The sequence below is a fragment of the Pongo pygmaeus genome, chromosome X (assembly GCF_028885625.2).
Source record: "Pongo pygmaeus isolate AG05252 chromosome X, NHGRI_mPonPyg2-v2.0_pri, whole genome shotgun sequence".
Taxonomy (NCBI): domain Eukaryota; kingdom Metazoa; phylum Chordata; class Mammalia; order Primates; family Hominidae; genus Pongo; species Pongo pygmaeus.
Genome location: NC_072396.2, coordinates 54,889,903 through 54,903,264, shown reverse-complemented (window position 1 = coordinate 54,903,264; position 13,362 = coordinate 54,889,903). Strand labels below are relative to the sequence as shown.

The window sequence follows — 13,362 nt, the reverse complement described above, 5'->3', positions numbered from 1 at the left end:
TCCTTTTTACATTTAACCATATAATATACAGGGAACGTCTTTTATCTCACTGAAGACTACAGTGTTTTACTGTTGTTGTTGTTTTGTTTTTTGAGACAGAGTCTCTGTCGCCCAGGCTGGAGTGCAGTGGTGCAACCTCAGCCTCCCAGGTTCGAGTGATTCTCCTGCCTAAGCCTCCCGAGTAGCTGGGATTACAGGCGCCTGCCACCACACCCTGCTAATTTTTTTTGTATTTTTAGTAGAGTCAGGGTTTCACTAAACCAGGCTGGTTTGGCCTCGAACTCCTGACCTCAAGTGATCTGCCCGCCTCGGCCTCCCAAAGTGCTGAGATTACAGGTGTGAGCCACCGTGCCCAGCCTACAGTGTTATTTTTAATGTTGTGGTATACCTCATTTTGAGATACTTAATTAAACACCAATTAGGCTTATGTTTAGTTTTTTCCGTAAGTGCTAGAATGAACATCTTTATAGTTAAATCTTTGCACAGATTCTTGACTATTTTCTAAGGCAAGTTTCTATAAGTAGAATTGCTAGTTTAAAAGAATACGTGGTTTTGAGTCTTTCTTGCTATTGTTTTAGGATAGTATATTAATATTTGACAATAGTTTCTGTTAAAATCTGAAGGCAAGCTTATAAATATTTGCATTATTTCAAATTGCTGTTGGATGTTTATAGCAGCAACATTCACAATAGTCAAAAGGTGGAAGCAATCCAATCCGTTGGCAGATGAATGGGATGAACAAAATGTGGTCTATAACATATGATGGAATATTATTCAGCCTTAAAAAGGAATGAAATTCTGATACATGCTACAACATCAGTGGACCTTGAAAATATTATACTAAGTGAAATAGGCCAGACACAAAAGGACAAATGTGGTCTGATTCCATTTATATGAATTACCTAGAATAAGCAAATTCATAGAGACAGAAAGTAGAATAGAAGTTACCAGGGGTGGGTGGGGGCTGATAGGGAATCATTGTTTAACTGGTACAGAGTTTCAATTTGGGATGATTAAAAAGCTCTGGGCATGGATAGTAGTGATGATTGCACAACACTGTGAATGTACTTAACACCACTGAATTGTATAATTAAAAATGGTTAAAATGGTAAATTTGACGATATGTATATTTTAGTACAGTAAAAGAAACTACTATTGACGAATTCAGAATTTTAGACAAAAACCACCTAGAAACCATGTGGTTGTTTTACTTACTGTGTTTGTCACATTGTGGCTAAGTGAACTCAGGGTTTGGGTACTCATTTTGAATTTGATGGATTGACAGATGGAGCTGAGAACTAGGTTTCTAACCAATATTCATGCAATATGAAGACAGATTGAGCTATATACTAAGTAGTCTGCTAGGCACTGAGGACTAATGGTAAACAAGATAAGACACAGTCCCTAGAGTCTGCTGGTTCCTAAGATTGGACAGAAAAAAGAATAAACTTCTTATTAAGGAAAAAGGGATTAAAAAATCAGGTGATTTGTTTTCTCCTTAATGATTTCCTTTGTAGGGTGATTTTAAAATATCTTTTTCCCCCCCCTTCAGGTTGCTATGGAAATACATGACCACGCAAAAGGAAGTCCATTCTGATAATTCTGATACCTGAGATGTAACTGGACTGAAGAGTAGAAACAGGAAAAATTTTAGTGCCAACTTTAATTACAATGGCCACTGATTCAGGGGATCCAGCCAGCACAGAAGATTCTGAGAAACCTGATGGAATTTCATTTGAAAACAGAGTTCCCCAGGTCGCTGCAACTTTGACAGTAGAAGCTAGACTAAAGGAGAAAAACAGCACCTTCTCTGCTTCTGGGGAAACTGTAGAAAGGAAGAGATTTTTCCGAAAGAGTGTTGAAATGACGGAAGATGACAAAGTTGCCGAATCATCCCCCAAAGATGAGAGAATTAAGGCTGCAATGAATATTCCAAGAGTAGATAAGCTTCCTTCAAATGTGCTGAGAGGTGGACAAGAAGTTAAATATGAACAGTGTTCAAAGTCAACCTCAGAAATCTCAAAAGATTGTTTCAAGGAGAAAAATGAAAAGGAAATGGAAGAAGAAGCAGAAATGAAGGCTGTAGCTACTTCTCCTAGTGGCAGATTCCTGAAATTTGACATAGAACTAGGAAGAGGAGCATTTAAAACAGTATATAAAGGACTGGACACTGAAACATGGGTTGAGGTTGCTTGGTGTGAGCTGCAGGTAGGTATATAATCTTCTTGGTTATAATAAATTCAAGTTTAAGCTGGCCTGGCCTTCTGTGTGATTCATGATTAAAATGTATCATGGATTAAAATAAAATGAAGGGCTTGTCCCCCACATCCTAGAAATTATGGTCCTTTCCTATATCCTCTTAGTAGCTCACTCTAAACTTTTTTTTCTCCTGTTGTTTTCTTTTCTGTTTTAAAGGGGAAGAAAAAAAAATCTATCATGGCTTTGTTTCTCTTTTTCTTTTTCTTTTTTTTTTTTTTGAGGTGGAATCTTGATCTGTCACCCAGGCTGGAGTGCAGTGGCGCAATCTTGGCTCACTGCAACCTCTGCCGCCTCAGCCTCCCAAATAGCTGGGATTACAGGTGCATGCCACTACGCCCCGCTAATTTTTTGGTTTTTTAGTAGAGACAGGGTTTCACCATGTTGACCAGGCTGGTCTTGAACTCCTGACCTCAGGTGATCCTCCCGCCTCGGCCTCCCAAAGTGTTGGGATTACAGGCATGAGTCATGGCTCCTGGCCTATTATGACTTTCTTTTGGAAAAACTGTTTTAATTTGTTAGCTTTAGCAAAGTCCCCAAACTCTTAATGTCTCCTTTTGAAAACTTTTCATAAATATATGACTTATGAGTTGATTGTTATACTAAGTACTTGAGAATGTGATAGGGAAATATATTCAGTGTGGCATATACCTTTTCTCTTTTTCTTTCAGCAAAATCTTGGGGGTTCATGTGGTGTTTTTCAGAACAGGAAAGGTTTTACTTGATTCTTTGAGGACCTTTACTGATAGAAGCTCATGATGCCTTTGAGTTTACCTCAGAGAGTATCTCTGGAAGAAATAATCACCAGAATCTATTGAAGTTATTCAACTAGAATGTGTTTAGAAATGAGAAATGAAAGCAACAGGAGAATGATTGAATTGCGTACATATTTGGTTCCATAATAAATGTTCATGTAGTACTTTTAATTAATGAAGAACTAAACAGGGACAGAACATCATAGAAGGGGTTATAATGAGAAGTTTTAGACAGATGTGGGTCAAATATAAGGAAAACCTTTGTGACCTCAGTCAGCCCATGGGAAATGGTTATTGATCACACGGGATGCTTAAAATTAAGATGGAATAAAACCAGTTGCTAAGAACAGGTTTCTGTTGCTCAAATTCCAGTGGTCTCTGCGAGTGTAGGTGTATATGTATGAAAACACCATGATTTCATTCATTCTGAATTTGCTGTAGGTTGCTGTTCAGATAGGTTGGAATTTAGTCCAGGCTTCTGCATTTCTAGGAAGCTTTTTGTTTAATGCCATGGTTTCCAAACTTTACTGTTTATAAGAGTCAGTATTTGCTTCATATGCAAACTCTAGGGCCCATTGGTACAAATTCTGATTCAATAAATCTGGATTGGGGTGCAAGACTGCAATTTTTAAAAAACTTTCTAAGTGCTTCTAATTTAGGGAGTCCCTTGAACGCTCTTTAGAGAAAGCAAGTTACTTATCAGTCAGACCCATTCCAGTGGGCCTCGAAAAGTATGTGCATGTGTGGAGTTTGCTTGGTTTTATTCTCACCTGCTTTTTACCCTTTAAGAATTTTATATGGTATACATTGTAGTACAAATATTAGATAATGCAGGCAAGCAAGCATCAGAATCACCTAAAATTCCAGTACTTTGAGTACAATGCTTTAAACATTTTAGTATATACATCTTTCTGGTATATATATATATATATATATATATATATATATATATATACATGCACACACACATATATCTTTCTATAAAATTTTATAATCTTTATTTTCACTTATCTTGAATGTCTTTTCATTATCTGTAAGTGTATATTTATTTATTTTTGTTAGTGTATATTTACATAATTTTTTTCTTTTTAAATTTTATTTTTTGATTTCCAAATTTTATTTTAAGTTCAGAGATACATGTGCAGGATGTGCAGGTTTGTTACATAGGTAAACGTGTGCCATGGTGGTTTGCTGCACAGATCATCCCATCACCTAAGTATTTAGCCCAGCAACCATTAGCTGTTCTTCCTGATGCTCTCCCTCCTCCCACCCACCCCCATTTTTTATTTTTTATTTATTTTATTAATTTTTTAATTTTATTTTTTGAGACAGAGTCTCACTCTTTTGCCCAGGCTGGAGTGCAGTGGCATGATCTTGGCTCATTGTAACCTCCGCCTCCCAGGCTGAAGCAATTCTCCCACTTCAGCCTCTGGAGTAGCTGGGACTACAGGTGCGTGCCACCACTCCTGGCTAATTTTCTTTTTGTATTTTTTTTTATTATACTTTTAAGTTTTAGGATACATGTGCACAACGTGCAGGTTTGTTTTTGTATTTTTAGTAGAGATGGGCTTTTGCCATGTTGCCCCAGTTGGTCTCAAACTCTTGGGCTCAAGCCATCTGCCTGCCTTGGCCTCTCACGGTGCTGGGATTACAGGCATGAGCTAGTGTGCCTGGCCTACATAATTTTTTTTAAATAGATGCTTAGTATTTCATTATAAGGTTCTTCTAGGTTATTTAAGCAGTCCCCTATTGTTGGATATGTAGGGCCTTTTTTTTTTTTTTGGGAGACGTAATCTCACGCTGTCATCTAGGCTGGAATGCAGTGGTGCTGTCTTGGCTCACTGAAGCCTTAACCTCCTGGGCTCAAGCGATCCTCCCACCTCAGCCTCCCTAGTAGCTGGGACTGCAGATGTGTGCCACCACACTCAGGTAATAGTGTTTTTTGTTTGCTTGTTTGTTTGTTTTAGATGGAGTCGTGCTCTGTTGCCTAGGCTAGAGTGCAGTGGCACAATCTCGGCTCACTGCAACCTCCACCTCCCAGGTTCAAGTGATTATTCTGCCTCAGCCTCCCTAGTAGCTGGGACTACAGTGCGTGCCACCATGCCTGGCTAATTTTTGTATTTTTAGTAGAGATAGGGGTTTCATCATATTGGCCAGGCTGGTCTCAAACTCCTGACCTTGTAATCTGCCTGCCTCGGCCTCCCAAAGTGCTGGGATTACAGGCGTGAGCCACCACACCTGGCCGTGTTTTTATTTTTTGTAGAAATGAAGTCTTACTATTTTGCCCAAGCTGGTCTCACACTTCTGGGCTCAAGTGCTCCTTCCACTTCGGCTTCCTAAAGTGCTGGGATTATAGGCATGAGCCACTGTAGCCTGCCAAGGTTTTTCTCTCTACTGTTTTACTATTATAACCATGGCTATGATGAACATCCTTGTGTATAATATTGAAAGTTATGTAAATTTTAATTTCATCTCTGCATTGTGACATCAGTAGCACTCAACTTTGCGTGATACCATCTGTAAATGAGGGAAATAATTTCCATTCACTTGGTAGTAGGGTACATAGTAAAGATAAGTCAATCATTTTGCAAGCTGTGTACTCTAGTTATGTTAAAGGATGTTTAGGTAAAACTTGAAAATATTTCAATGGGAGAAACTGCATAGGATACTGACTTCTTTTTTTTTTTTTTTTTTTTTTTGAGACAGAGTCTCGCTCTGTTGCCCAGGCTGGAGTGCTGTGGTACAATCTTGGCTCACTGCAACCTCCTGGGTTCCAGCCTCCTGGGTTCGAGCGATTCTCTTGCCTCAGCCTCCCGAGTAGCTGGGATTACAGGCATGCACCACCATGCCCGGCTAATTTTTGTATTTTTAGTAGAGGCAGGTTTCAACATACTGGCCAGGCTGGTCTTGAACTCCTGACCTCAGGTGATCTGCCCGCCTTGGCCTCCCAAAGTGCTGGGATTACAGGTGTGAGCCACCGCGCCTGGCTGTAGGATACTGACTTCTATCATTCACCTGTGGAAAGGTTTAAAAATCTCATAAGGTCTTACTACTCGAAATGTGGTCCCTGGACCAGCAGCATGAACATCACCTGGGAGCTTGTCAGAACTGCATATTCCCAGGCCTCATTCCAGACATTCTGAATCAGAATCTGACTTTTAGTAACACATCCAAGTGATTTGTATGCACAGTTAAGTAGAGTTTGGGAAGCACTTGAAATATGGGACCAAACCCAACAGCTAGCTGAAACACAGTAGGCATTCCTTTAATACACTAACATGATCTTCATATTATATTATGTATTCTGATTTCCGACTTCAAGTCCAGACTTCTCAAATTGGAATCTTTAGGAGATGAGCTCCAGGAACTTACTGTTTAAAAGTTCCCAAGATGCTGGGCATGGTGGTGCTCACCTATAGTCCTAGCTACTCAGAAGATTGAGGCAGGAGAGTCACTTGAGCCCCAGAGTTTGAGGCTGCAGTGAGTTGTGATTGTGCCCCACTGCACTCCACCCTGGGTGACAGAATGAGACCCTGTCTCAAAAAAAAAGTTCCCTAGGTGATTGGATACATAGCCAGATTTCAGAATCGCTAATGTGGAGGAAATGTAATAAATATATAAAGTACATTTTAATTTATACAGAAAACAACAATTGTATTTTTCTGTTCTAAAAGGAATGTCAGAATTAGTGGACTTATTTAATCAGTTTTTGGATATTGCTTCATCTTCTCCTTTTTTTTTTTTTTTTTTTTTTAAAGACAAAGTCTTGCTCTGTTGCCCAGGCTAGAGTACAGTGGCATGATCATAGCTGACTGTAACCTCGAATGCCTGGGCTCAAAGGATCCTCCTGAATAGCCGGGACTACAGGCATAGGCCACCATCCCCAGCTAATTTTTTTTTGAAATATTTTGTAGAGATGTCTTAGCCTCCCAAAATGCTGGAATTACAGGCATGAGCCACCGTGCCCAGCCTGCATATTTGAAATTAAGAAAACTAGCTTATTTATAATCCCAGGAGAATAAGGGGCATCATCTTTGAATTACTTCCTGAGTACAATGCAGTTTGTAATGTACAATTTCTCATTCTTCTTCTACAGTCTTATTTATTATATAATTAAACAATTCTGTAGAAAAAGACCCCAGTGAGCAGTTTAAGTGTCTAAATTATTCTAGATTCTTTTTCATTCTTTTTTTATATGTGTGTGTGAGACTGTATGTATAATATATATATAATTGATATGTCCATACTTTTGTCTTATCAATTTGATATATGTTCTATTTATTACCATTATTAAAATATGTAAATTATAGCATTGACACTACCTCTTGCTTAATTTTCTCCCCTAATGTTAGGTAATTCTTTTCTTTTTTTTTTTTCTTTTTTATTTTTTGAGACAGGGTCTCCCTCTGTCACCCAGGCTGGAGTGCAGTGGTATGATCACAGCTCACTGTAGCCTTGACCTCGTGGGCTTAATTGATTCTCCCACCTCAGCCTCCCTAGTAGCTGGGACCACAGATGTGTGTCACCATGCCTGGCTAATTTTTGTATTTTTTGTAGAGACGGGGTTTTGCCATGTTGCCCAGGCTGGCCTCAAATGATCTGCCTGTCTCGGCCTCCCAAAGTGCTGGGATTACAGGCATGAGCCACCACCACCTGGCCTTTTGATTTTTAGAGACAGAGTCTCACTCTGTCTGCCAGATTGGTCTTGAAGTCCTGGGCTCAAGTGATCCTCCTGCCTTGGCCAACCAAGTAGCTGGGACTACAGGCACAAGCCACTCTACCTGGTACTTTTCTTTTATTTAAATTTTATTTTTGTATGTTTGATTTGAAATTTATAGTTCAACAATAGATTTTAATACCTTTTTCTCTTGATGGCATTCCCTTCTTCCCCATTGTGGATATTTGAGTCTTGTGAAATAATTCTGTTTGTTTGTTTTTTGTAGAGACAGCCTCATTATGTTGTCCAGGCCAGTCTCGAACTCCTGGCTTCTAGAGGTCCTCCTGTCTCTGCCTCTCAGAGTGCTGAGATTACAGACATGAGCCACCATGCCCAGCCTAATTCTGTCTTTTTTATCACCAGCAAAGCAAAGGCAAATTGTGTAATAATTCTTAACAGCCCTACTCCATTTGTTTAGAATACATTGACCTTATGGTGCTGCAAAGAACTGGGAGCGATAAATTTTACTGCTGATATTTGACTTTGAGGATGTTGAAAACAAACTCTCAGATTTAGGATTTGGCTATAAACACCTGCATTTCAAGTTTTTCATATTTTATGGTTTCCATAACTTGATTTTTTTAAGAGACAAGGTCTTGCTCTGTTGCCCAGGCTGGAATGCAATGGCGTATTGTAGCTCACTGCAACCTCAAACTCCTATGCTCCAGCAATCTTCCCCCCTCAGACTTCCTAGTGGCATGATCTCGGCTCACTGCAACCTCCGCCTCCTGGGTTCAAGCAGTTCTCCTGTCTCAGCCTCCCGAGTAGCTGGGACTGATTACAGGTGCACGCCACCACGCCCGGCTAATTATTTTTGGAGATGGAGTCTTGCTGTGTCATCAGGCTGGAGTGCAGTGGTGCGATCTTGGCTCACTGCAACCTCTGCCTCCTGAGTTCAAGTGATTCTCGTGCCTCAGCCTTCCCAGTAGCTGGGACTACAGGCGCTTGCCACCACACCTAGCTAATTTTTTGTATTTTTAGTAGAGACGGGGTTTCACTGTGTTAGCCAGGATGGTCTTGATCTCCTGACCTCGTGATCTGCCCGCCTTGGCCTCCCAAAGTGCTGGGATTACAGGCGTGAGCCACTGTGCCCGGCCTAATTTTTGTATTTTTAGTAGAGGCAGGGTTTCACCATGTTGGCCAGGCTGTTCTAAAACTCCTGACCTCAAGTGATCTGCCTGCCTCAGCCTCCCAAAGTACGGGATTACAGGTGTGAGCCACTGCACCCGGCTATAATTTCTTTCATTTTAATTTTATTATTATTTTTTTAGAGGCAGGGTCTCACTATGTTGCTTGGGCTGGTCTCAAACTCCTGGGCTCAAGTGATTCTCCTGCCTTGGTCTCCCAAAGTTCTGGAATTACAGGCATGAGCCACTGTACCCAGTCTTTAATTTTTGTAGAGATGGGGTTTTGCTATGTTGCTCAGGCTAGTCTTGAACTCCTGGGTTCAAGTGATCCTCCTACCTTGGCCTCCAAAAACACCGGGTTTACAGGCATGAGCCACTGTACCTGGCTCCCATAACTTTATTTAAAAGATATATTAATGGGGCCTGGTGCGGTGGCTCACGCCTGTAATCCCAGCACTTTGGGAGGCCGAGGCAGGTGGATCACGAGGTCAGGAGATCAAGACCATCCTGGCTAACACAGTGAAATCCCGTCTCTACTAAAAATACAAAAAATTAGCCAGGTGTAGTGGTGGGCGTCTGTAGTCCCAGCTACTCAGGAGGCTGAGGCAGGAGAATGGCGTGAACCCAGGAGGCGGAGCTTACAGTGAGCCAAGATCACGCTACTGCACTCCAGCCTGGGCAACAGAGCGAGACTCCGTCTCAAAAAAAAAAAAAATCAAACAAAGAAACAAACAAACAAAAATTAATGGAAAGACTTTGACCTATTGTTCTTTGTAAAAACTTTGGTAAATTACTTGGTAATTACTTGGTAAATTAGTAAATTACTGTGAGTGAGGGCTATAAGTCGTAAGTGCTATTTAGAAGACTATATTTTAGTTTATGATGTTGAAAGACTTGGTCACATGTTACTGAAAGACCAGTTTAGCAACTCTCAGAAAGAATCAATCACAGGAGTTTGTAATAGTTTCTTCCTCCACTAACAGTTTGAAAATTAACATCATTTAGCTTTTACACATGGAAATACAACCAGTTTTTGCTCTATGATGAGTTGGAAAATACTTACACCAGTACATTTATCATTTGTTTTCTTCATATAATGGAACTATTTCCTTTTTTTTGTTTGTTTGTTTTTTTGTTTTGAGAGGGAGTTTCACTCTTGTTGCCCAGGCTGGAGTGCAATGGCATGATCTTGGCTCACTGCAACCTCTGCCTCCCGGGTTCAAGCGACTCTCTTGCCTCAGCCTCCTGAGTTGCTGGGATTACAGGCATGTGCTACCATGCCCAGCTAATTTTTGTGTTTTTAGTAGAGACTGGGTTTCACCATTTTGGCCAGGCTAGTCTTGAACTCCTGACTTCAAGTGATCCACCCGTCTCAGCCTTCCAAAGTGCTGGGATTGCAGGCGTGAGCCACAGTGCCTGGCCAATGGAACCTTTTTCTAAATATAGAAACATCATATTGAAATACGTTTTGTTGACTTTTTCTGAAATGTATTTGAGTGTGCTTGTAATAAGCCTCACTCTGTGGTCAGATATGTGATTGTGTACTTTGGAGGGTAAACAGACCTTTGAATAGCACTTAGATAGCTAACAACTCGAGCTATAGCCTTTTAACCGAACCAAACACGACACTGAAAAGAAATACCAAAAGGAAAAAAATGGCACAATAGAGTATAGCAGGTTGACATGTTGAGTAAGCATTCTAATATACTTTCATTATAGTAATGAATATACTCAAAGCAATGCAGTGGAAGTAACAGCTTAAAAATCCATACTTCCACACCTGAAGCATCTATCAAAATTGTGGAAGAACTTATTTCTGTTTTATTTTCATTCATCATCTAAGTATACTTTGGGGAAAACTATATTTTGAGACATTAGCCCTATTACATTTGATTGTGAAATTAGAATTAGATATGAAAACAGTTGAATTTCCAATAAAGGAAAAAGTAATTAAAAAAAAAGATGCTAGAATTTCTGTTTCTGAATATAGTTGTTTACAATATTCGTACTGGGACACTTAATTTTGCTCCCCAAATCTTTTTATGTCCCTCTTGGAAATGTTTCTGGATTCTGTTTAGCCGTGTAAGAAAGTGCTTCATTACATTATAGGCACACGCCAAATAGTCTGATTCAGTTTGATTTCCCACTCTCTTCATCAGATCCAGCCCTAAAAGTAGAATTCAGTCATGGACAAAGCATGATTACATTGAAGGGAGGAGGGATAGAGCTTGCTTAAATATACATGTTCTCGTCTCTGTTTAAAAACTAGTCACGAACTTTATTAAATATAAACCAAAGGCAAATGCTTTTACAAAATGACAAAGGGTGGGAGTGGCAGGAGATAGCCTTTGTCTGGGAAATAGCATTAATTTCCTCAGTTAGTTGAGTGAGTTAGTTTTGAGCTAATTATTTGCTTGATAGATTTAAAAAATTGATACATGTGGTAAGCTGAAAATAGCCCCCCAAAGATGTCCATGTCCTAATCCCTGGAACCTGTGAATATGTCATCTTACATTACAAAAAGGACTCTGCAGATGCGATTAACTTAAAGATCTGGGGATTGGAAGATTACCCTGGATTATCTGGGTGGACCCAGTGTAATCACAAGGGTCCTTATAAGAGGGAGGCAGAATGGCCATAGTCAGAGGAGGAGATCTGATGATGGAAGCAGAGGCTGGAGTGATGCAATTGCTGACAATGAGCCAACGAATGTGGACAGTCTCCAGAAGCTGGAAAAGATAAGGAAACATTCTTCTCTAGAGCCTTCAGCAGAAATGCGGCCCTCCTGATACCTTGATTTTAGTCTAGAGAGACTCAGTTTGGATTTCTTGATCCCTACAACTAGCAGATAATACATTTCTGTTTTAAGCCACTGTGTTTGTTGTAATTTGTTACAGTAGCAATAGGAAATGAATACAATAGACTATAGCTGCCATTTGTTCATTCATTCAACAAATAAATAGTACCTGCAATGTGCCAGACACATGCCAAGTGCTAGGGACATAATGGGGAGAAAAAGCAGACACAGGCCTCATTTTCACAAAGCTTACAGTAGAAGGAGTTTACAGTTATAAGAAGGCTTAGAAATTGGAGTTAGTGAAATGATGAAAGGGCTGTTTAATATAGGTTTGTTTAAAGGAAATGGTAGGGTTGACAGTAGGGGGCAACAGGGATACCACTCCTTTATTACATAGTTTTCTTTTTTAAAAACTTTTTATTTTGATATATTTTCTACTCACAGAAGAGTTGCAAAAAGAGTATAGAAAGTTCCTATATACCCATCACCCAGACTTCCTTTATGTTAATATCTTGTATTTTTATTTTTGGTAGAGATGGGGTCTTGCTATGCTGAAGAGGCTGATCTCTAACTCCTGGCCTCAAGCATTCCTCCTGCCTCGGCCTCCCAAAGTGCTGGGATTACAGGTGTGAGCCACTATGCTTGGCCCTTAGTTGTTTTTTAGATTGCCCCTTAATTTGACTTTGTCTTATGTTTTCTCATGCTTAGATTTAGACTATGCGTTTTTGGCAGGAATACCACAGAAGTGATGCACCATCCTCAGTGCATCATAACTGGGGGTACATGGTGTTGTTTTGTATTACTGGTGATAATAATCTTGATCACTTGGTTAAGGTGGTATCTGCCAGGCTTTCTCTCCTGTAAAGTTACTATTTTTCCTGTTGTATATTAGTAAATATCTTGGGGGTAGATCTTTGAGACTATGCAAATATACTGTTTTGCCCGCTGATTTTAGCATCCGTTGGTGTATCTTGCATGTCATCATTATAACTGTAGTGTTCTAATGATTTTTTTCTCACATTCCTTCTGCATTTATTAATTGGCGTTACCTGTTAGTTTTATGTGATTTCTCCCCAGTATACCTGTTAAGTTTCTGGAAACCCAACAATGGGAGAATTTATGGTTGAGATACTTTGGTATAGTTAGTAATAGCAGGTATCATATATTTTCCATTTATCAAAATTAACATTAATAGAACATTTATACTGGTACTTAATTTGAATATTTTATTTAATCCTTAGAATAGGTATATGAGATAAGGATTATTAGTTTTCAGATGGTGGAACTGAAATTAGATATATTAAGCAATTTTCCCAATGGAGCAGAGTCAGGATTTGTATTCCATCAATTATATCTATGTAAAACATTTACATAGATGATTGAAGAATTTCCCACTCACTAGTTACTTGGGCAGATCATTCTTTTATGTTTTTAACCATTTTAGAACAAATGATTTCTTAAATGGATCCTGTTTAAGATTCTTAACATTGAACTACTGAAACTCAAGGGATGTCAGTTAATGGTGTCATTGAAGGGCACCTGAGGAATAGTTTCGTGATTAGATTGTCATGGTTCAGTATCTGGCCTTCACCTTTTGTCAATGTCCAGAGGTTGGGGAGTTGGGGAGACTGACTTGTGTTCACTCCAGCCCCTAAATCTAGGACACAAGTTTATTATTTTAAAATGAGAAATATAGTTGTTAGGTAAAAT

At 39.5% G+C, this 13,362-nt stretch overlaps 1 protein-coding gene across 8 annotated transcripts in view; it reads left to right on the top strand.

The window, feature by feature from the left end:
• Window positions 1-13,362, top strand: part of WNK3 (WNK lysine deficient protein kinase 3) — a 175,897-nt gene that overhangs the window by 23,333 nt on the left and 139,202 nt on the right. For all 8 annotated transcript variants that reach the window (XM_054471276.2, XM_063660252.1, XM_063660249.1 and 5 more), the window contains one exon: window positions 1,553-2,208. In XM_054471276.2, the coding sequence (XP_054327251.1) occupies window positions 1,672-2,208 (537 nt within the window). In that variant the 5' untranslated portion in view covers window positions 1,553-1,671. The remainder of the gene's footprint in view (window positions 1-1,552; window positions 2,209-13,362) is intronic.